Source organism: Solea solea, chromosome 20, assembly GCF_958295425.1.
Source record: "Solea solea chromosome 20, fSolSol10.1, whole genome shotgun sequence".
In the NCBI taxonomy this organism is placed as follows: domain Eukaryota; kingdom Metazoa; phylum Chordata; class Actinopteri; order Pleuronectiformes; family Soleidae; genus Solea; species Solea solea.
Window position 1 is genome coordinate 14,968,508 of NC_081153.1, and position 25,328 is coordinate 14,993,835.

The 25,328-nt window shown below is 41.1% G+C and overlaps 2 protein-coding genes across 2 annotated transcripts in view; one reads left to right on the plus strand and one right to left on the minus strand.

Annotated features, from left to right (window-relative positions):
• triqk (triple QxxK/R motif containing) overlaps positions 1-22,066 on the minus strand; it is a 128,703-nt gene extending 106,637 nt beyond the window's left edge. Inside the window, exons 1-2 of the mRNA XM_058618650.1 lie at positions 21,789-22,066; positions 21,195-21,280 (exon numbers count right to left, since the gene is read on the minus strand). The gene's annotated coding sequence lies outside the window, so the exon portion shown is untranslated. The remainder of the gene's footprint in view (positions 1-21,194; positions 21,281-21,788) is intronic.
• On the plus strand, positions 7,812-15,230 carry trib1 (tribbles pseudokinase 1). Its single transcript, XM_058618647.1, has 3 exons — positions 7,812-8,600; positions 9,328-9,620; positions 12,696-15,230. Exons 1-3 carry the CDS (start codon positions 8,280-8,282, stop codon positions 13,168-13,170), a joined length of 1,089 nt encoding a protein of 362 aa, XP_058474630.1. The 5' UTR covers positions 7,812-8,279; the 3' UTR covers positions 13,171-15,230.
• Positions 22,067-25,328: the final 3,262 nt, after the last annotated feature.

Sequence of the window (25,328 nt, forward strand, 5' to 3'; positions counted from 1 at the left end):
CAGATCACGCTGCCTCTCTATTATTACGTCATGTAAGGATTAAAAATGCATGTTTCCTGACACCTTAATTACCTCCGCCCACACCCTAGACACACAAACACAAACCTTTTGTTGGCACCAGCTCTTATACATCAACACACACACACACACACACACACACGCTCTACCTGTGGACAAAACACATCAACAGCACCCATAATGCTGGACGAGGTGCCTGAAGCCAGTGCAGCCGTCTATCCCTGAACAGCCCGCTGCAGGACATGCTGTACACTTGGCTGTCACACACCATTAGTGATCCTGTTGCACTGACTCAGTGTGAACTTAAATGTGCCGCATTGAAGACAAAACCTATTTCCTGCAGGTTTGATTGACTGGATTAAATCTGGTGCAATGAATCATCATTCAACAACATTATGCATGACAATGATCTTCCACCCTTCTTTCTGTCAACAAGGTTTATGTGCTGATGAGGAACATAAGGATCGCCGACTTTCAGCTGCCAGTTAATATCGGAAAGTGGCCCATGCTTGGATTATTAAACAGATATTATTCAGACTGGGATCAGTTCTCATGCACCTTGCCCACCTTATCTGGTGTTGAACTGATAGTGTTGCTTAGCAAAAACAGGAAGCACACATTGATGGGAACTGGAGCCGACTTTTGTTTAATGGCCACTTCATGTTTTTTTTTTACTACTGAATCCAAGTGGTAGAAAACCCAGTTAATCCCTCCTATGACGTTATTAAGGCAATGTTAAAAAAAATACACACATATATATATATATATATATATATATATATATATATATATATATATATATATATATATAAACAAAATCAACCATGAGTCTTTTTCCATTGCTGGCTTCTTTACTGTTGGTCCTGCTTGCAACATGCACATTTGAATTTGCAGTATGAAATCATTTCATCACACTGTTTTTGGCACATTTCACCACTCCAGAAAAACAAAATGCAACCCATGCATGAGCGGGAGAGTCCTGTAAGACCTGCAAATTCCTGCAATTTATGAGTGAAGGTGTGCGTCAAGAGTCGACATTCAAGCGGAGGTCCCAACTTGCTTTTCTCAGGATAATGTATATAACAAACTGTCAAATTGTCATTTAGTTTTCGTTTCTTGTGGGTGTTAGTAGGAGATCAGTTATCCATCAGGGGTGCGAGTGGGAACGTCTTTAATGGCCAATCATATACTATACATTCTCCAACTAAAGATATCTTGTGAAATGTATTTATCCATCTAATCTAATATCCAAATGATCATTTTCAGGTTGACTTTTCAGTCTCAATATGAATTTATTCTATTCTATCAGCCATTAATGAGAAGGTTGTACCATCAGGAACAAATGTCTATGAACGAATGAATTCCTTTGAAAGTTCTTCGTGCCTGTTTCGGTATCATCGTGTGTACTCCTTTATGATGACATTCTGCTGTTGAAACAAACTACATAAATGTTAACCCACATTTTCAGCATCCTTCAGAACTGATGAAATGCCAAGAAATGCGGGGCCTAATTTTCAGAAACCATGGAGTCTGCAGTTAATGACGCTGCGTGCGTCTTTCATCTTCCTCCCATGAGTTGTAGTGCAATCATATCATTAAAAGCTTGCAAGGAGGTAATTTATAAAGAGTGACAGGTTGTTGTTGCTCGCTGAACGGTAAGTGTGTACATGTACAGTATATACACAAACACGTTGTTGTCTTCTCCTCCTGCTCCTTGTTTCCATCATTCCTTCTGGCCTCGCACTGGTTCAGGCAGTGTGTTCTGAAGCATGGGAAATAATTGGCCATCCCTTTCATCACGGGATTACGAGAATAAATCTTCTTTCGGAGCAAAGCAGCACTAACAGTCATTGAAATCCTGTTTCATGGGGTATTATCCTGCAATTAATTGCTTTTTCCAAACGCTAAGCTCTTCTCTCCCGCTCATGTTCACACACTTTGATAAATTCAGTGCTGGGAGAGTCACTTTGGAAAAACGATGGGTGTTATGGGATTTGTAGATGGGATTGAAAACAAATAACAGTTCTTACTCCGTCTATCCAGCTCACTCCACTCGCTCACCAGAAAAGTCATTAACGATCCAACCTCTTGTGTTTTGGCTGGAGGGGTGCACTGTGTCCTTGGTTATAGAAATAAAGATAAAACTGAGGATCTGCTCACCTGAGAATATAAATAAGGGAAGCCAAGTTAAAAGCAGATGCCTCTTTGAACAGCAGCAGTAGTTTATCTTTCATTAGGTAACGCAGAAGAGATGAATGTTGGATGACAGCTTTATGTGCCATCCTCTGAGGCACTGGTTGTACTATAATAACTTTTCAGTGAACTGACAAAATAAATCAAAGCAAGTCACACCTTGGTGAGATTGTGTGAGAAGAGGAGAAATACTTGCAAAATGAACTACTTTCCCATTGACTTCACTTGTGTACTTTGGGTTTATGGCTGATTAGGAAAGGTTAGCATGTTAAGACATAAACCTCTAACAGGGGAAGTGTTAATGATTTTTTCCTGATACAGAATAATAACCAGACTCTGTTTGTTTTCTCTCAGCAGAGCCATCAATGACATTCACTTCTTCTTTTCTCAATCAGTGTTTTCTCCTTCCACTGAGGGTGACATCATGGACCAGGCCCGGGTCTGAGGCAGCTTGTGTAATCGCAGTGATGGGTCGGTGACAGTATGGTGGTGACGCGCGTATTGTGGCTATAACGTGCACGCACACGCGCACACACACACACAAACACACACACACAAACACACGATTGCCATCCACTTCCCATTAGCAACAGGAAACCCCTTGAGTCACCCTGGAGAGGAGCAAAGAGTATGTGGCTGGCTATTTCAGTGAAATCATGTGGTGAGGGGAGACTGCTTAAGATGGAGTTATGAAATTGTGTACTTCGTATTTGAGGGGAAGTGAGCTGAAGTTTTTAAGTGAAATCCTGCTGATGAAGTTTTGAGAGGAGCACTCGATAATATGTGATGACCTTTCCCGTGAATATGGTGTTATTGCACAAAGAGAGGATTACTGCACAGTTTCACTTTGAGTTTAATCAAGAAATGTACATTTCCTTATTCTGGGGCAGTACAGCATGATACTGGGTAAAGCTGATATTATGATAGTCTCATATAAGGTTAATCCCAGTGTCCAGCTGGTGTCAATATTTGTGTTATACAAAAATCTTACTTACAGTCTTACTGTTTTTAAAGTGAAGCCCAGGGAGTACAATGGACGTAGCAGTGAGCCAGAATGATGTTTGCAAAAAGACATTCATTTTATGGGAGAATTCACCTTCTTCTCACTTGGTTTATAATGTTTTCAATAGAACATGTTAATGTTATGTTAATTGTGTACATCATGTACCCACTTCTGGTTGCTAAAACTGACATGGTGTCTAGGGTGTGGGCCGGTCAATCTCAAGGCTTCACAGCTAGAGCTCGTTTTGAAACTAAGTCTATTTTTATGTACAGTCTAAGGTTGTTCCCATGTTGGACTACAGAGAAAATAAAGAAGAAATTCCCTTCCTGATACTTCATTTAGTGTGTAATGAGTCATGTTATTATAATTGCCTTTTCAGGACATGAAGCAGTGTAATGTGGTGTTCAGTTAGTCTGTGTGAGTAGGTAACAAGGAGTTATGTCAAATTGGAAAAAATAGAAGCCATTGATGAATATGAAAATGTGAATTATTCTCTCCATAGTTTCCAAATCTCAACTGAGCGGAACACAGCGGGAGATCCTGTTGGCAATATTCTACCCTAAAAACACTAAAGTTAAAAAGAAGCCCATATAATAAATGTCTTGAAATCAGCATGTTCTATTTTTGGGGTGTTTACGTATGAAGTGAGGATTAGAGCTATGTTTGTGAAACAGCCACAAGTTCTAAGGAAGCAGACTTCTTGTAAACACACTGCAGAAATTAGATTTTTTTTTTTGTCGGCAGCCCAAAGCTTTACAACTTCTCAGAAGACCTTAGGGGAAGTCTTTATGCTGAGTGTGTGTACACATGACAATTCCCCTGTGTGAGAACAAATTCAGTGGGTATGAATGTGCAGGTGTCAGGAAGAATGTCTTTTACTTAAACTGGGGTTTGAATTGCACAAATATCTTTGTTGCCAAAGACACAGTGTGTCCAGCCTAACCACACTAACTGAGGAGAGCAGATCAAAGAACCCGTGATGGACATATTGGGATAACTAGCAAAGGAAGGCAGCATTTTTTGGCCAGACGGCAGTCTGGAGTCCATCCACATGAAACAATCCCCCATCCCTGCTCCTGGTTTGACTGATTGTCCTCGAGGTCAGTCGAGGTTGTGAAAATATTCAGTAAAAGATGGTTATAGCTCACGACGGACTCATTTTGGATGAGACCTTAATATTTGAGCTCACAGAGTCTAGATTATATCATGATATACAGTAGACCAGATGCATTCTTGTAAAAGTTTCATAAAACCTTTTTCTTTTCCAAAAGGCAGAATGTACTCCCTGAATAGAAATGTGATCATTTTTATTGCAGACCTATAATTCAATATCCACTGACCAACTTAAATCTCCCTCACTCTGACATAGCTTTCATAGCACATTGTCTTCTGTCCAAAGATATGAGGGCTATTGTAAAAACATTTTTTGTAAAGAAAATAAGTATCAAAGTAACAGTGGAACCAGGAAGGTAATGACCTATTGTTGCACACAGTAATTGTACTTAATTCTAACTCAACAAGATTCTCAAGAATAAGTATAATCACAATTCTTGTCATAGTTTAAATTGTTTTACATGAAGTGAAGCATCGGTCACTGACACTGTGTCATATTGCACAGGCTGTAATTGAAAGCAGTTAGCAAGTGTTCTCACATCTCAGGCTTGATGAAAAATGATAAGAAAACAAAATGTCATATTCAGTATATTAGCATAACTACTTCTGGTTTAAACTTAAACTATTTCTGGGCCAAAACAAGTTCACAATGACAAAATAATGGAGAGTTTTTTTGGTTTTCCCCATGCGTCCTTCATGACATGAACTGACACGTGTTCCCGTAAAAGCACCATTGCCATTTCAAGTAATTCTGCTGCCACACACCTTTCCTTTGAAAAAGATATGTGAGGTATTCATTTGTTTATTGTAACAAGTCAAAATGTCTGTGGTGAGAAAGACCGGCTCATTATAGAGAGTTAAAGTGAGTGTAGGGTTGCACTAGTGCTGCCAAGATTGAAGCGTTTACTGTCCAGGGAGAAGCCAGGTATTTTTTGTGGAAAGTTCCACAGTGATGTGTTAATTGTTGGGTTCATTTCTTCATTCACACAACAGTACATCTGTGAGCAAATGCCTCAGCTAGTGTGCAGCCGTGGCATGATATCATTTAAGTTCTGTCCATTTCTTCCGTCCACTTGTGTGTGTGTGTGTGTGTGTGCATACACATGTGCCTGAGAAGCTCAATTGAAGAATAATTCACGGTGATGGCTGGCTGTCAGCCAGAGCAAATTAAACTATTCTATTCTCAGAGTAGATCAATTCCCAGCCTCTCTTTACTGCTGCCAGTGGTGAGTGACTCAGCTAATTATAACAAGGGAGAGCGTGCCCTAAATACCGTTTTCTCCTCTAGCTCCTTGGTGTGGAGATCATGCAATCACACTCCTACACAGGCAGGCAGTGTATATATACACACACACACACACACACACACATAACACACACCCACGTAACTCATGAGGTACACACCAAAGTCCAGCTATATAAACCATCTCCCACAAGTGTATTACCAAGCAAAACGCAACAAGAAGCGTGGTGTTAGCTTGTGTAATGATTCCAGCACAAAACTTCAGTTACAGTGAGACAAATTAAACAGGAAAAAGTCTCTTTTTTGGGGATATTCCCAAAGACCATGTATAAAAAGTTCCTGAAGCCAACATGTGGGCATTTTGAATAGCCACCAGGGGTCTACTCCACTGGTTTCAAAAAATCTCAATTGCTATTTTTCAATAGAAACATAATTGTTGATTTCATAGATCACGTGTCCCACTTAAAAGTGAATACGATGATTACCAGTGTGACTGACTATGGGTGTCGTCCAATAGGCACCTGGTTGCAGGTGAACCGAAAACAAGTTTTCAGCCAATTTACAAGTCTCAAGAATTCAAAACAGGAGCTCAGATTCTTCTGGGTGACGTAAAACAAAGTTGGCACTTGGACACACCTAAACACTGCGTCATAGAGAGAAGCTACAAACAAACATCATCACTTTAAAGTACTGGCACACCAGATCCAGACTATTGTCTATTATCAATAAACCTTTGGGCCAATTGTACTACTTCCACTCATTCCCACAGTGACTACTCACACTGCTTTTGTAACTTAATCAAAACAGCCAGGGAGACCGCTGTGACAGAGGAAACCTGTTCCCATGCCTGCTTGACGGCATGACAAACACACTTGCTCACAGTGACACACACGCATCAATCAGGTGGTGAATCACCTTATCCGTAGGACTCGCACTGCACACGCCACCAACTCTGGAAACATTCAAATCACTGTTGAAGCGACACTTGTTCCAGCAAGTTTTTGCCCCCCGATTGTTGGTTAGAGTTTGTGTTTTCTGGTTTTCTTTTTCTGATCTGTTCTCAACTGTACAGCGACCTTGGGTTTTGTGAAAGGCGCTTTATAAATCTAAGTTATTATTATTATTATTATTATTATTATTATTATTATTTTGCACAAAGAAAAAATGTGAGGCCGAAAAATAACATCATTTCAATGGAATCTAATGTTCATCAGCCTGCAGATGCAGAGACAGGTTCGTGTGAGATTTTTCTGAGGGCAGATGCGGAGACCTGGGCAGGCGAGTAACGTCTGTTGGAGGGAACTGTGGTGGAAATGTGAGAAAGAAATGATTTGGAATGATTACACGCTTCTGTTTGAGGGGCTGATGGTGCATTCACAGACACACAGGCCAGCTGGTGCTCCATGTTTTAGTGAACACTCACTAAAGTCTCTACACTGCTGTCACTGTTCTGGTTCAACCTAAAGCACGGCAAAGAAGAAAAAAGAGAACTATTGTGCAACAACCACATGGTCATGTGTATCTACACACCCTGACAAACACACAAATTAAACAAACACGTTTAATTACCTCATGACCTCAGATCATCAGCACTGAAAGAAAGCGTCTTTGTACTATATATATATATATATATATATATATATTGTACTTCACCCTTCAATTTCTGGTCCTTACATCTTGAAGTAATGGTCCATAGTTCACTGATTATATGTTTTTCAAGAATATTGCACAATTTTAACAGAACGCACCAGATCACGTTGCTGTTGTGCATAATTTGGGTATATGTGTAGCTCTTAACTTCAGAGCCAGCTGCTGTTGTTTACAGGGCTGCACTGGCATATTTTATGTGAACACTTATAGCCCAGCACCAATAAGTCTTTATAGGGTGAGTCATATCCACATAACAAACAGGCCCAGCATGGGAAAATATCATGGTGATGTTAAAGCTAGAGGCTTATACACTGAAGCGTCGCTGCATTGGCCGAAACAAGACCGAAAACATTTGTTCAGAATATTTTGTTGCAACTGGTAATAAATGGCAATAAGACCTGCAGCTGAGTCACACGTGCAAGTTTTAAAGTGTGTTAATTATTGTCTAAGAGTCGGTCTTGATAAGTGATAATTTCTTCATTTCAAATCAGGAACTTAGACTTCACCATTGCACCACAGACTCGATGACATTAAAGTGTGGAGCATGTGCTTGTGCAGCCTTGTGTGAAAGGTAGTGTGATACAGCAGACAGTTTCATCAGAGACCAGCTAAGCTCAAGACGGTGCCGTTACAAGATTGCTCAATGGTTGTGTCACCAGGAGGCTGGACTGCGTTTCAGCTCAACATCACCGGAGCTCACTCACTCTCTGGCTCTCTGTGAGTGAGGCACTCTCTTTTTCTCTCTCCGTCTGTCCGTCTGTCTCTCTCTCTCTCCCTCCCTCATGCCCCTTCTCTATCTCTCTCCCTCTCTGTCTCTCTCAGTCAGGTCTCTGGGGAGTCAGGATTTTCTCACCAAAATTACACAGACCTCAGAGCCACGGACATTCACTCTTTAAAACGGGACGCCGGTTGGATTATTACGAACAGTCGCCGTGAGTGAACTTTCATTTCCATCTCAACAACAATGAGTTTCTCGCGGGGGAATATCGGTGCGCACTGTGCGTAATTCCATTTAAATACACTATCCTGAAAGACGCTACGCTGTCGTCTGTTGCCTTCATGGTGAATCGGTCCATCAGGATGAACTTGCAGTGGGGCAGTCCGGCACCTTGCACCCGCACCACCGTGAGAGTCGCGCACAAGCGGCTCGACTCGGATGATCAGCCGCCGGCGAAGTGCGCCAGGCTGAGCGCGGAGGCGGACACGCAGGGACTCCTCGGCACCTCTCCCGGTTCCCCGGTCAGCCCCGTCGCAACCCCTCTCTCGGCGACCCACCAGGGACCGTCCCGGATAGGACCGTTTCTGCTTCTGCCTCTGTTGGACCGGGAGAGCATGCACAGCGCGATGAACACAGACACCGGCGATGAGCTGCTGTGCAAGGTATGTATGTGCAGTCCCTCTGGTTGTGCAATATCTTTGAATGAATGGTGTTTTAAGACACCGCGTTGCTCAACAGCCTGTCTGACATGTCATCAGTATTTAGCCGTCTTTTTACCAAATGTCATGCTCACGCGAAATGTGTCACAATTTGCGTAATAGTCATGTTGTTTCTTCTTGATTTACCATTTAAGGCTCTGTGCTTATTTTCAGCTGTTATTATAGACCAGGACTATACGTTATGTATGTTACCTGTACTGTGGTGTGGAAACACTGAGGTCCACCTTTTCCCTGGCACTGTGTCACTCCGAGTCTGTCAAATCGGCTTATTTGCATACGCGTCACTACAATACGCCACAGCGTGACACACAAACATGCAAAAATGGAAGGCAAAGGAAAACAATCACGAGGGAGCCGCACTGTAATCCGTGTATTTATTCTGCAGGATAGACCTGCAGGCGTTTGACTCCACTGATTAATAAAGTTAATCGCTTGGTGCTTTGGTGATTCATTTACCATGTCCCTGCAGAAGCAGTATACTAAGCAGGAATCAAAACAGATCTCGCTACACTCTTTTTTTATTAACTGGATGACAGATTTGCAAGGTTTTACCTCGGCTGCTCATTAAAAGAACATAGTGACCGACCTCTCCTCCACTCTCATTCTTCCCCCCTCCTCCTCATGGTCACTAAACGCCTTCCTTCCTCTCCCTCCCATCTTTCTCCCCCAGGTCTTTGATATGGGGGTATATCAGGAAAAGATCAGAGCCTACGGGATCCTTCCTGCCCACAAGAATGTGGCAGGCATCAGGGACATCATCCTTGGTGAATGCAAGGCCTACGTGTTCCTAGACAAAGACTTTGGGGACATGCACACTTTGGTGAAGAGCTGTCGCAGGCTTGACGAGGAGCACGCCTGCAGACTCTTCCGTCAGGTGGCCCTGGCTGTGGCGCACTGTCACCAGGCTGGGATCGTGCTGGGCGACCTCAAGCTGCGCAAGTTTGTCTTTGCTGATGAGAAAAGGTGAGATCACAGATACATGCCACCCCGGTATCTGAAAAGTGTCTCACCACTTTTAGTTTAGTGTCGCACTCATTCAAATAATATCTCATCCGGCTCCAATATTACCAGTCAACTTTATTTGGATGCTGTCAGACTTGAATACATGCAGAGTAGTGGGATGTGCCAAGAACAGAGCAAACATGGCAGCAGCTGATACACACTAGCCATGTGTGCAGATACTCTTGTGGGCACAGAGAGAGTAGGAGGTTCTGTACTTGTGGAGGCAGACTGCATAGCTTCCCAGATTTTCACCCTCTCTGTCTGTCTCCCTTTCTCACTCTGGATGTGTCTCTTTATACGTGTGTGTGTTGTGTGTTGTAGGGTTTGTTTTGCATGCCTGCGTGTGTGAATGTAGTGGGTGGTAGTTTGGCAAAGCTGCGAGACAAGGCCGGTGAATGAGACAATCATCCCCTTCTGTGGACATATTTCTCCGAATATACGTATTACTCATTATTAATTCATAAACATACTTATGCAGTGGAATAAGTGACGCTTTCATCAAGGATTCATTCACTTTTAAGCATGAAGGAGATGATCAAAAGACTAGTCTTTGAACTTCCTCCCACACTTCCCCCCCCCATGCACACACACACACAAACATGCCTTGTGTGTATCTCTGAGTTAGTGCATTTTCTCAGGAAGACACACAAACCCCTGCTTACAAAACTATTTGTCGCCTCTTTGCCCTTGCGTCACTATCTTTCCTGTAAGTGTCCAATGATCCCACCCCACCCCCGGCTTTCCAAAGGCCTCTTCTCTTCGTGCAGATTTTTCAACAGTAACATTCTCCAGCCATGACCTCTGGTTTTTCAGGGTCACGCTAGATGAATGAGTGCAGACAGCCAACGAGAGAAGCTGAAGTTGGTTGTGTCCCTCCGATAGCTATACAGCTGCAGAGCGATGAGTCACAGTGTATATGTGCAGAGAGGAGCTGTATGTGTGTGTGTGGGGGGGGGGCTGCATAACTCACTTTGTGTGTGTTGGTCGTATGCATGCTCATATGTGTAATGATTACACATATGAGCTGTAAAGCTGTGGTCCATTGCAAGCTTGAATGGCTGTAATTCAGTATTTTGTTAGCAGAGATACAGCATTGAAATATTAATGCTGTTAGACTGACATGCAAGACCCACTAGAGCCAGGGGATGTGGAATGACATCTTTAAAAACAACAAAAAACCACACACACACTTCTTTTTTTCCAAAGAAAAAAAATCACGCTTTGGCTTGAGACAAACTGCAGCACGACTAGAAAAGGACAAAGCCGCAGATTTGGAGGATAACATCAAATGGCTGCATGACATCATGGACTTTGACTCCCCCCCCCCCCAAAAAAATGTGTTGTGCGCACTGAGATTGCTGCTGCCATCCAATCGCACACAGTCTTTTGACTCACATCAACATAATAATGTATACGTCTCCTTGAGATGCAGCGATTGTGCATGACTTCATTAATTCAGTCACATTCTTCCAAACTCACAATTAAGTCAATCTTTCAAACACCAACATGTACCACTGTGATGCAACATCTCTGCCAACAATGCAGCGCTCCGACTGGAAAAGACACTCGCGACAATTTGACAAATGCTGTAGTTTCTATTCACACACACACACACACACACACACACTCACTCACAGTGCAGTTGAAAAAGCCAGTTTAGAAAAGGTGACTAGCACTTAGAGGCATGCAGAGTTTCACTGCCAGGCCAGCCTTCCTGTGCGTCACTGATGTGGCAACAGCCATTTGAGGGTAATTATGGGATGGCTGGCGCCGTGAGTGTGGGACCCAGGTGCAGATAGCCTTGGCTCAAGGAAGAGGGAGAGCGAGAGAGGAGGAGTAGAAAAGATATGTACTCTCAACAGAAGGATGAGTCATTCTCTCCACCCCTCCAACTCTCTCTGTTCTGTTTCCTTTTCTGTCTTCATCTCTCTTTCACCTCTCCTGACTTAGCTCCTTCACTATCTCAGTGTTTAAATATCAGTCTCTCTATCTTGGTCTGGCTGTGTATTTCTCTCTCTAGCCGCTGTCTTGACAAGTGTGTGTCTTACAGAGTTAACCCCCCCCATGATTGTGTGATAAAATAGCACACTTCTGTATGTGTGTGTTTGTGTATCTGACTCACTCTGTGTGTCACTGAATCTCAGGAGACACGAGCAATTTTAACTATACAACATTGCTCATCTGTTGCTATAGGAAATGTGTCCCTACATCTAATATTTTTAGCTGTCCCATTATTCAAGTGTTTTCAGTGATAACAAATATACTCTCACAAACTTCACTGAACCAGCATTGAACTAAGTGTACATCCTGTCAACGGCATGGCTAAATTTAGTATTGTGCGTGTGAGAAGAGGAGGATGGGTTGCGCTGGAGTCGTGTATATTTATGTGTGTTTATGTGAACATGTGTCGGGAAGTTATTGGGAATGTGCTTCTCAGACGGGTCTCCCTGTTGTGCATTTAGGTCATAGTAAGTTCACTGGTTTGTGTGTGTCCCCATCCGTCTGTCCACAGTTTAAGGATGAACGAGCGACAACGCTTGTTTTTCCATGATGCAATCTGTGACTTACATGTAACAGATCTCTGAAATGTTTGACAGTGTTAAACAAAGTTACTGTTCGAAGTACACACGCGCGCACACAGAGTGTCTTGTACTTTAAAAGCTATCATGCATGGGAACTCGGAGAACAGTATTTTTAACAACATGACATTCAACGTTCGGCGAAACGCACATTTGTAAGGGGAGTTATGAACATCGTGTTCTTAGGTTTCACTGTTATGTGTAAAGTTACTTTCTGCACAAGATAACAGATGATGTCATTGTCATGGCATCTCTCCCTCTCTCTGCACCATCCTAATTTACAGCTCGACTAAAGCTCAAAGTCAAAGCCGCTATTGTGTCAAATTGGGTCTGAGGCTCAAGGGTATGTGTTGTAATTGGACAGAAAGCAAACGGAAAACTCGGCTAAACATGTTACAACATCTTCTGAAATGCCACAGGAAATGTCCTGACCTTATTTTTGACGTTTTCATCACAGGACACAGGTGAGACTAGAAAGCCTGGAGGATTGTCGCGTCCTGGAAGACCCAAACAATGACTCCATGTCAGACACCCACGGATGTCCTGCTTACGTCAGCCCAGAGATCCTCAGCGGATCTGCGCCATATTCTGGGAAGATGGCCGACATGTGGAGCATGGGCGTCATGCTTTACACCATGCTGGTTGGTCGTTACCCCTTCCACGACCCAGACCCAGCCACGCTGTTTACCAAAATCCGCAGAGGCCAGTGCTGTTTGCCAGAAGGCTTGTCGCCCAAGGCCAAGTGTCTGCTCCAGAGCCTTCTGCGGAAAGAACCATGGGAGAGACTCACGGCGAATGAGCTGCTAGCTCATCCATGGTTCCATCAGCCACCGTTATCACAGGAAGTGACTCTGGGTGAACAGGAAGTCAGCTCAGCAGAACAGATGGTGCCATCCTTTGACGTGGAAGAGGACGATAATCTGTTCTGCTGACGAACTTTATTAAGCTAAATCAGGCTGAGGGACCAAAACAAACATTGCTATGAGGGATTTTTTTTTTTTTACATTGGCACTTTTTAGAGTCATTTGTCTTCGGTTGTGTGTATATACATCCTCTAGCTTTCTACAAAAACACACTGTACTGTATTTTGTTGTTGTATTTGTGTTACTTGCTAAGGGCATTGCTCACAATGATCACCTCATTGTGTTTCTATACATGTGTGTTTTTGAGATTATTTGGTGCTACAAGAAATAAGGACTCAAAACTTGCCAGATTATGTTCACAAAATAATCTCCATGGGCTACTATGAAAGAATCACAGAAATGTCATTCCTGGCAAACAGTGGTCACCAATGCTTGGACTCATAAAGCTGCAGAATGCATTGGATTAAGCCTGAAAGGGAGGTAAGCAGATCTGGATGTTGTTCCTCTCACTCTCCGACCAGACTTGAGGCTCCACGGCTGACTCACCGACCGGCACGAGGAGGGCCGAGAACAAGCTTGACATCTTGCAGCAAAGCAGTGACAGAGTGAGAAAGACGCTTTAGCAGAGGACTGATGTGTCACACTCAGCAGGAATCCACAAGTGTCTCACTGCCAATCTGGCAACCTTTCATCAAAATGGAAGAGATTTTACAAATCTCACACCAAGCACAGAAGAAAGGCAGGGTGTTGCTGGTGTAGAGTGACTTTGTCCCACACGCACACACACTCACACTTACTAGTGACACCAGGCCAACAGTTAAAATTAAATATTTCACTATTTTTAAAAGCTCGCTGCATAATGAATAGTTAATGCAAAAGTTTCTTCCGAACAGGAGGTGTCTATTAACAGGGTCAGACTGTACAAATTTGACTGTGATCATTTTTGCTGGAAAGCTGTGGGAGCAATTAGACACTGCTAAGCTCAACACTAATGCTTCTAGTTTAAAAAAAAAAAAAAGAAAAAGAAAAAAAAATACTGGGAGCAACTCTGTTTTGGGTTTTTTTTTTTTTTTTTTAAAGACCGTCTCCTGTGTCAGCTACAACAGAGGCAGGAGACAGTTTGATCTCACTTAAGCCTGGAGGCAATTTAAAATAGACAAGGGCAAAGGGAAAATGCAAAGAATTCAAGTGGAACTGCCCTCTAATGTAAAAAACATTTAGTTTAGTGCAACAATACTTGTATACTTTAAAAGGAAAAATCCATGAAATCCGAAAAAAAAAAAAGCATTACCGAAAATGAAGGCTCTCACATTTGAGCGTTTGGAGCTGTTCTGTTCATTTCTGTTGGAACATTGTGTTGCTTTAACAAAGCCGAGCTGTGCTAAATGTTGTACCCGTATCACTGTTTCATAAATTGAGTGGATCTGAATCAGTCACTGTCAGGCGATGTTTGATGTTGGTTGTCTGACGATGACTCAGCACTTGAGTGTGTCTGCAGTGAACGGTCCTGACCTTGACAGGAAAAGTCTGTTCTGACGCTTTCACCTCTTTAATGGTACTGTTTATATATTTTTTTTTTCCCCCTCCTTTTTTATTTTTGTAGTTGAAAGCCATGGATTCATGGAGACTAGTAATCATAGTTAGTGACATGATGTACCACGTGTCATCCTGGACTGTGACAGGCGGATGCAGCGTTTCAGGGACATCGAGCCTTACAGGCTACTGCAAGTCTGCAGCCAGCTATTTCAGTTTGATACAGTCAAATGGTAGACATAACATATTGTTGCTGTTAGTTCATTATTTTCACTCATCTGAGAAAACAGAGGGGAACAGACTTGTGATAGTTTGGACCGCTTCTCGAAGAAAAGTAATTTAAGAGGTTCAGGATTTGTTTGTTCGGCTCACACATTTAGAGTCACACGTTCATGTGGCATGTACAGTGAATGGACATGGGTGCACAAACTTAATATTGCACTGTGAATTATGTATATGTGACAGAACCTAGCGGCTTTTTTTTTTGGTCCACACAGGTGACACACAAGAGTTATAATCATTGTATAAAGGATGTAAATATGTACTGTATATTTGAAATATGCGTGTTGAATAAAGTTCACATTTTTTCATTTTCATACAGATTTTTTTAAGTCATTACTGCTGCTCGTCTTCCTCTGCCTCCCTCTTGCTTTTACTCTCAGTAACACACAAACACAAAGTCTTGCGAACACCTGCACATTATACAGCTCGACTGCATGCCTGGAAGGCTTCCCTGCAAGAATTCGACCCACACTGCTCCTCATCATTTTCTCATTTTCTTCAGTGCTTTCATTTCATCTTTGCAAGCGGAAACAAAAAACCTCTCTCTCTCTCCATCGCTGCCTCAAACCATTTACTCTTCTCTGACCTTTGTGTAACGCAACATTTAACTCCTCAAAACACACAAATGTTAATAATGGGTCAGGGTCTTTTCCCGGAATACACAAGGGGGAACATACTGTTCTTTTCGGTTTCAGAAGCATCACAAGTGACACAAGGTCCCATCATGGAACCCTGGCTCCACTACTATTCCCACTTTGTCATACAAGTGCTTGGCATGTTTACATACCAGCCTAGGCATGGCTGGCCAGAGCTTGCGTAAGCATTGTGTGTGTGTGTGTGTGTACATGCACATACCTGCCTGCATGTGTATCTGAGAAATAGAGCATGAGTGTCAGATTAAGTATCAACAGGGAAGCTGGGGTGCCTCTGTAGCTGCCAAACTGATGATTGCCTAACATGTCAGAGTCGGGGAGGACAACAGGGCCCCATCAAGTAGGCAAATAATGAGTCAGATATTAAGTATTAAGTAAGGCCTAATGGGCGTGTGTGTGGTAAACAGAGTTGTGTTGCGTTATACGAGTGAAGACCTTTCTCATTATACATTAGGGTCCATCCACCCATTATCTGATCTGCTAATCCTTTGAGGGGAGCTGACCCCAGCTTACATTTGTTGAGAGTACACAGTGAACAGGTCAGCGGCCAATCACAGAGCCTCACAGACAAAAACAGATCTCACATTGCATTAATTCACTTCTATTGTCAATTTCAGAGTCTCCAGTTAACTTTAGCTTAATCGGTTTAGAAGAAGGTCAGAAGATTTAATGCTGAGTAAATATTCAGCCATAGTTAAATGACAGCTTGAATGAGAATGAGAAGCTAGCATGCATGTAGTTTAACTGGTCCAGGAAAGACAATGTAAAATAGAGGAAAAGAGGGCCCAATTTAAATTCTAAAATCCACCCATCCTTAAAAGGTCTAGGGTGTAAAATTTAGCTGCATCTCATGGTGAGACTGCAGCTTGTAAAAAATGGAGAACCCCTCCCTTTCCCAAGTATGTCGGGGAACTACAGTGGCCTTCATGTGTCAGCATGGATGTTGTTCTTCATTTGCATAGTAAGCTTCGGTTTCAAAATGCAAACACATGCTCTGTCTGGTTTGACCATTTGGGCTGTTGCACAAACATGGATTTGCAAGACAGCGGCCTTTGTAACGCAAGGTCCTTGCCTAAAGAACATATTCAGTAAAAAAGGCTTATTTTAACGTTAATAAAAGTAATTTTTTATTCTAAAAGGTGACCATACAATGGCACAAACATAATTATGAGTAGTAGGTTAAATTTCTGGCAATAAACCCTGCTAAATGTTACACACTGGACATTGTTACACTTTAAAAACTAAGAGTCTGACATAACTAGCTATTAAATTTTATTCTGTGAGCTTAAAAAAGGTGGTGGTTTCTTGTTACTTCTTGCTTGCCGTTTACAGCCATTGTGACAAGCTACACGAGGCCAAGCAGACTGCTGCTTATATCATGAAGTGATAGTGGTGTTGTGTTCTCGTCCAACTCCGTTTCCTCCAGGGTCAAGTTTGTCGTCAAGTGTGATCAAGTTTGATAGTTGAGTAAAATGAGGTTACTTGTTAAGAAATAAGCTCCAGTGTACCGTGTGGTTTTTCTGTGTGAGCTCATCCTGTGAGTCTCTTGCCCACAAGTGTAAACATTTTATTCCTTGTAAATCGGGATCATTAGTTTCCCAGCCCCACAAAAACAACACTCACAACTTCCTCATGACACGGTGGATGCCACACACACTGCACCGTCATCAGGAATTTCCTTGATCCTTAGTGAAAAAACAGAAGTGGCAGCGTGTGCTACCAAAGCCACCTACTGAATAGATACCACTGAGTAATTTGAACGTTTGTGAAAGGTGCACATACACCGAACAGGGAAGTGAAGAAGCAGATGTGAGATTTGACAGCTTAGACACCTGCTTACAATCCCCACTCTGTGATAATGCTTGGTTTGGTGCTTCTTGCTGTAACTTTCTAACACATCCGGGCTTAAACTGCTGCAATGGAAACAAGGAATGACCACATTTATTTAATAATACAACATTGGTGGGGGAATCAGAGGTATTGTGTTCATCATAGTTCAGTTAGGAGATTGTGTGCAATAAGTTTGGTATTTTCTACTGTTAGGATTCACAGAGGCCTACCTGAGATTCATTTGAAATGAGTTATTTTGTTATCTCCACTGCCATCTGGTGGATAAATGGAAAGCTGCAACTTAGTGTCTGTAACTCAGTTATGTGTCCTCATATGCTGCAACTCTGAGAGACTATTTTCTAAAAGAATACTTGCAACTTAAAAATATTTGACATCAAGAACATTTAAAACAATAAAATCAAACTGAGTGGAAAATTGATGAGGAAGAATCCTCATGCTTTAAATGCTGTTCTCACTAATCTAAAAGCATTGTGCTTTATTCTATTACATAACAGATCCATTGTTAATTTGCTGAACATGTTGAGGTTATTAAAAGTTCTATGCTATAAAATTAAGGTTTAAATTATTTGGTTAAAAATGTTTTATCCACAATTATTTCCATAATTGGTTCATCACATTTTGAGTTATTACCCAATACATTCATATATTTAAGGAACTTCCTCATATTTCTGTTATTGACTTCCTATGTTTTCACGTTGCTGCAGTTCCTTCTGCAGCGTGATCTGTAAACCAGTCAATTATGTTTTATATTTATAGTTAGGAAGGCGTTTTGTCATCCATGTACTTGCACAGACGTGAAAAAAACAAACAGCACTGATGGGCTACAGAAAAAAAAATGTTCTCATATCTTCAATGGATGAAATAATCAGCACATTAATCAGCACATGACACCAGGCAAAGGCATTTGCAAGCCCTCTATAGACAGAGTTTGCAAAATGAAAATGGAATAGCATCATGTTTCATGTTTCTCTGACAGCATGAGCCACTGCTGGAGGTAAATGGGAAGTGTGTTGAGTGTTGTCTGGGTCAACAGCCTTTTTAAACACCAACAGGAGGGGAATGGGGGCGCATTTGTCTGATGAGGTTATTTCAAGCAAAGTGGCTCCCACGGGCTCTGTGTTATCATCGTGACTATTTCCTATTCAGACTAAAGGGAAACAAAAACATTGTTGAGATTTAATGGCACAGCCCTGCAGGTCCTCTGCTTTACAGGGTTTGTTTATCACGACTTGAATGAATTAGAGCACAAAAATAAATCAAGCGATTTAAGTTTTTTTTTTTCTTTTCCTACCAACTGTTTTGTGACCTACTACTGATAAATAAGCTTGTGCTAATTAATTTACAGCAAGAATCCACTTTTATAAAGAGCCCCGAGGCTCTGCAACTGTATAACAATTTGCCGTTAGATTATATTTCTCTGGTACGGAGACCAAGCATTCATGTTTAATCCTAGAAATAAAACCTATCAAACAATGCTTGGGGCTGAGTTTTGTGTTTCATGGATTAGCACCTGTGGCTAATGTCAGACTCCTGATGGATGATGATATGGCAACACATGTCCAGAAGAGGGCAGTGCTTTCATCCATTAGATTAAGTTATTTCTCCAATTAAACGGTCCTTTCTCACAAGGGGCAGATGGACCTGAGGTTATCGGTCAACAGTGTGGGATTCAGTGATTATTTTTTTCCCTCTCCATATGCTTGTGTTTCTCTGAATAAAATAAATGCATCTGGCAAGATACACTATTTGGTCATTGAATAGGAGAATATGTCCTATACAAACTTTATACAAACAACCTCATCCTTGGGTTGTAGATTCTCTGATATTGTTGTAATTGTTTGGTTGTAAAATATCATCCATCCACAGAAACAATTAGGCAGTTTTTGCCTCAGTTCAGACACATAAAACAGTTCTTCACTTTAGCCTTGAAGAACTGCAGTCAGATGTAGTACATTTATAGTTTTCAGGAATGCTGAATTGCAAGTGGTTAAATGTCCTTGACAGGAACATATACATACATATACTGTATGTATGTGTGTGTGTGTGTGTGTGTGTGTGTGTGTGTGTGTATATATATACACACACATACATATATACATATATACATATACATATATACACATATATACACACACATACATACATATACTGTATGTATGTGTGTGTGTGTGTGTGTGTGTGTGTGTGTGTGTGTGTGTGTGTATATATATACACACACATACATATATACATATACATATATACACATATATACACACACATACATATACATATATATACACACACATATACACATACTGTATATACACATATATACACACACACATACATACAGTATATATATACACATATACATGCATATACATACATACATACATACATACATACATACATACACACACACACACACACACACACACACACACACACACACACATATACATATATATATATAAAAAAGATGGCTGAATTTGAACTCCAACATTCCTGCAACAAATACCTGCTCTGTATCAATGAAGTTATCTTTGGTCAACATCCTACATTAACTCATTATATCCATTCATCTCTCAAGCAGAGCAGAGAATAGGAATAGGCCGCATGTAATTTCATCCATTTAAAAAGAAAAAAAAATTTCTGCGAGAGATACATTATTCCACCATCGACTTTATGGGCTGGAGGTGACATCACAGGCTCATGGCTACGATGTATGAAGACAAAGGCAAGTACCACAGCATTTTCTGAAATATTCCATAAAAGCCAAGAAGACCTTGAAATACCATTCTGAATCCTCTGAATTTTAAATTCTATACCCCCATACAGTAATGAGGTCAGAGTCATCATTCCAGCACACACCAGCATGCAGATCATCACAAGTAAAGCCCAAATAAACCATCTTGTCAGAACTTTAATCAGACTGAATCTACTGCAAAAATATCCACACAAGGGAAACAGTCTTAAGTGTGCCTTATCAATGCTGTACTGTAAAACCATGTTTTCCACATTTGTATTGTTTAAAAAAAAAAAAGTACTAAAAACTGTACCTAAACTGTTGACATTTTGAATATCAAACATGTTTTTGACACAATTAAGACACTAAATTAGAAATGCTGTAGCCATCACCTGAAGCACAATAGTATTTTTGTCTTCCCTCTCATTCATGTCTCTCGTGCTTCAGGGGGCACATTATCTTGTGTTTCTAGGGCTGCTTTGTTCAAATGGTGCATTGCCAACCTTTTACTTCTCCCTCACTGACCCTCATGTTTGAACACCAATCTCTCTGCTGTAGACCGATGCCTGTGAACTGAAGTTATAATAAATCATTCGGTCCAACCATGTGTTTATTATAAAGGGAATAAAAATAAATAAGAAGCCAAAACAGATGGTTTTCCCATGTTGTCAACCAAGTTTGGTAATTTGTTTGGTCTGTGAGCAATATCACTAAACAGAATTTGATTACATTTTCTGAGGATGTAAGTAAAGAAATAATCAGATTCAGGGTTGTTTTTTTAAGCAATTGTTAGTTTTGTGAGATGAGATGAAATGGGAAATGTACCAACACTTTAGGTTCTTACACTCTCAGAATGTTCTCTCCAGTTGAAGAATTGTGTTTTGTGACATTTTGGGGCATCAAGTAGAGATGATACAGGAGCAATGCAGACTCCATTTTAATCTTTAACCATTTGTGGAAAAATGTGGAGTTGACAGGAGAGCTAGGCAAGCCAGGCCCATTACGCAGATCCAAAACATCAGTACAAAGAAATGAAGCAACAGTACCTGTTTTTAACCATATCAGTTATGAAGAATTCCATAGATTGTGGTGGTGTGATTCCTCTGGGACGAATGGCAGCAGTAGTTTGACCCTTTAAGAGTAAATGCAAAGGGAAGACAAAGAAGAAAAAATATATACTATATTAAAGCAACACATGGACAACAAGGGCAGGTGAAGCATCAGGTCTAATGTCATTTGTTTTTCCACTTGAGTCAGTTCATCAGGGACATGTTATTGACAAACAAAAGCCACTTTGCAGTTTGAAAACAACCAATCACAACAGCGTGATGGCATTTTAATGCTAAATAATTTGGAAATAGACCTGACATTCGTATTTCTGTCTAATTTAAGATGCTTAATGTAACGCCTCAGCTCTAAAATGATAGGTCAGCAGTTTCTCTAACTGAAAATAGTGCACTAGCCAAACACATTAGCTGAAATTAAACAGAGACTAGAGTGTGAGAGGATTTGCTCTTCAACCCAAGACTGTGTCAAATAAATGAGTATACAATGATGATGATGGCTGCAGCTCATCAGGCCCCAGGGCTTTCTTCTTATTCTTTGTATAAAAAAAAAACATTAGCCAACTTGCTACTCACCTGTAGCGTGGATAAGATGTCGAGTATGTAGGAACCATTGTACGTGGGGTGAAAGACAGATACAATTCACAGTCGTGCACAGTAACAGCATTAATCCTTGCCCAATCTGTCAGACGTACAAAACACGAAGGCTAACGTAAACGTAAGGTAAAAAAAAAAAAAAAGATATAAATAATACATCTACATAACTCCAAAGTAACACTATGCTAGTATGCTAAAGAAACGTGAGGACAAAGTGGCAGAGAAGGAACGGAAAACACGAAACTGAGACATTTAGAAGCAGGTATTACACATCGGGACAGGTGCAGGTAATCATATAGTCTGAAAACACGGGGACAGGAAGTGAATACATCTGAAACGAGACATGAGGTGCGAGTTTCAAAATAAAACAGGAAAAACAACATAAAAAAAATAGTATGAAAAACTAATAGGAAGTTAACTTAAAGGGGACGTGAAAATATTTTTATTTATATCTTTATCATAATATCTTTATTTATTTCTCAACAACCATCGAACATACTTACTTACTTTGATGCTTATACAACATCCAGCAGTCAACAAGCAACATAAACTTTAGTGTGGAAACACCTGAATAAAGCTAATAATATTCATAATGATAATAATATAATGCTTTTCAGGACACTCAATCAATCAATAAATCAATCAATTGATAAATCTTTATTTATTATATCTATTTACAAAGAGTGTGTAGCAATTTGCTAGTTGCAACTCTCGCTGGGCTTTTCAGAGATATAAAAAAAGAGTAACACATGTACAGTAACGGCAAAGATGCTGAACAAAATAACAAAAGAAAATAGAACAGTAAAAATAAATAAATCAAATAATAGCTGTTACAACTCCTCAGCTGCCTGATGCTTCACTATGTTCAGTATCTTGTTGCTGTTAGTATCAACATTTTTTATTTTCACACATCAGTGTCTTTCGCGCCATTTTATACATAGCTGTATAAAAACATCAATCATAGGTGATTATATTCTACACGTAGACTGCAGGAATGGAGAATTTTGCCCCCCACAGTCCCTCCAACAACCCTCAAGAGAATAAAGCAGTTGAAAATGAATGAATGAAAGAATTAATGAACAGTTCCTATATTAAGTAAATCACTAGGCACACTTCATGTTCTCATACCTATGACACCAAGTGTGTTAAGTCTAATTAAAGTGGACTTCATTGACCCTCAGAGGTCTCAATAGTGGATTAATCACACACTCATTCTTGGTGCTTGTTTTGAATGAAAGTAAACTGTGAAAACTTCCTTTCATTCGGCACAATGCAAACCAAACACTGATGAAGCCTTAACCGTGTCAAATATGAGAAAAAATATATGAATTCACCAACACCACTACTCTTCCCCAGCCCTTAATTTTCTCTCCGATTTCTCTGGGGTTATGAACAGGGGAGCAGTGACTGAGCAGTGGAAGAGGGTAATCTCTAGCTCCTTAGCATAGCACACAGGATTAGTTGGAGCTCACGCTCTACTGCACACATGGTAACTAATATTAAACACACACCCCTCATTTTATAAATTGGTCACACATTTGAACATATGTAGATAAGTCATTACATTATACCTGCAAAGATACAAGACAATACAAATGCAACACTACTGCCACATCTGTAGTGTGATATCAGCGTAACACTCCATTTTGCAGTGGTCATACACTGTATGTGTGTGTGTGCAACAAGAGTGGAAGCATGCTGTGTTCAAACACTACTTTTGCACTCTACGACTAGACTGTGTTCACGATTCGACAGGTGATGGATGGGGAGAAGAAAAGAACACTCACAGTACTTGAGGAATGACAGACAGGAGAGGAGGAATGCAAGGCAGGGGTTTCGGGGAAGACAGCCGAGGGTTGAGAGCGCGAGAGAAAACCAGCACTAGGTGAGAGAAAATGAAAAACAAGAAAGAGGAGAGTGAGAGAATAACAGAACAGTGAGAAGTCAAGAAGGTGTGTTGTAGCAAGCTGGGAGTGCAGCGTGCATGGCTTCTTCTCTGTGGGTGACTTTAATTACCTTTCGGCATCACTGCCTCTCCTGGTCATGAGCTACATACTCTGATCACCCGCTTCTGATTATTGGGCTTTTGTGAGGTCCTCTACCCACTGTCAGCCCATAATTACATTTACACCGGAGAGCATCGCAGTATGTCACAAAGCTTACAAAGCCATTATCTAAGTGCTCTTCCTCTCTCGAGGCTTGGACTGCACAGTGCTCGGAAACTCAAAGGTTAAGGCATCTACATACGAAATTTGGATGTGTGATTTCTGTCTCTCCGTCTGTTCCCTTAAGGTCCAGGTTAATGACTTTCTGGGGCAAACTTGCAAATGGAAGCAGGAAAGAAAATGAGAAGTGACTGCAAAATGAGTGTGACTTTCATGATGAGAGCAAACATCATGCAGCTGATTATCAAAAACTTAACCAAGTGTTGTACTTTTTTAAACAAAGGGAAGAACTGCCTCACAAACCTTCCTCCCCTGGTGTGGAAGTAATGTTGCCTTGAAGGTGACAATAGAGCCACATGCTTCCTTCTAATCACACCTGTCCCAATGGTCACCATGTGTGGGCCACATGTGTGCAAGGTGTTGATCCGTCTGTCAGGCACTGGCTGAGGAACTGTGACTCCCCGACCTTCCTCTAATCCCACCTTTATGGAAAGCCTTCTCTTTGTCTTTTCACCAACCCAACTTCTATTTAAGATTTTCTCCTTTCCATTATCATTTAGTTCAAAGCAGCACAGTCCCCTGTGCACCCTGAGCATGAATGATGTTGGATAAATGCTCTCTAAAATTAAATCAAATTGACTTGACTGTTACAGCGGGTTGCCGCTTTAATTGCCATCCTTATAACCGGCATTGCATGTTTTTGTCCATTTCTCTGCTTGCATCCCCCTGCGTCTCTGATCTTTGTTCCTCTCAACCCAACAATCACTCTCCCCTGAACCAAACAAGGGGGCTCAGATGGCGTGTTGAGAGAGCTGCATGTGGCCATTGAAGTTTTGACCAGCCAGACAGACAGTCTACCTCTGAGATTCCAAATCCCTCAAGCCCTCCATTGCTTGCACTTGTCTGAAGGCCACTCCTCTTCTGAGCCATCTCACACAGCTGCTCAGGGGCCTTGAGTGCCATCCTCATCTTGCAGTGCAAGCACCTGCCTGCTGAGGAAATTCAACAAAAAAAAACCTGGGATAGGCTTCTTATTTGCAATACAAGTCAAAAGAGAAGAAAGCTTGTTGTGCATCTGTCGACAGCAGAGCTAAGGAAGTTCTCCACAGGATACAAACCCACCTGATGTTATTGTTTGTCTTTGTCTCTGTGGCCCTTTCAATCAAATATGCAGATGAGCCGGGTTAAAGTCATGAGGAAAAATGAATAAGGAATAGAGTGAACTAACTGAGCAGAGACCGGTGGAGAAACGATGATCAGGAAAGTCAAATGATGACTTCTGAAAAGGAAACCTACCATATACATTGTGTCCTATATATAATCATACAAACCTTCAATTAAATACACTAACAAA

Bases quoted from the DNA above. Each gene is read 5' to 3' on its own strand.
- trib1 (XM_058618647.1), top strand. From the start codon at position 8,280: ATGGTGAATCGGTCCATCAGGATGAACTTGCAGTGGGGCAGTCCGGCA. The intron at 8,601-9,327 runs GTATGTATGTGC...TTTCTCCCCCAG, and splicing joins GCGATGAGCTGCTGTGCAAG to GTCTTTGATATGGGGGTATA. The intron at 9,621-12,695 runs GTGAGATCACAG...TTTTCATCACAG, and splicing joins GTCTTTGCTGATGAGAAAAG to GACACAGGTGAGACTAGAAA.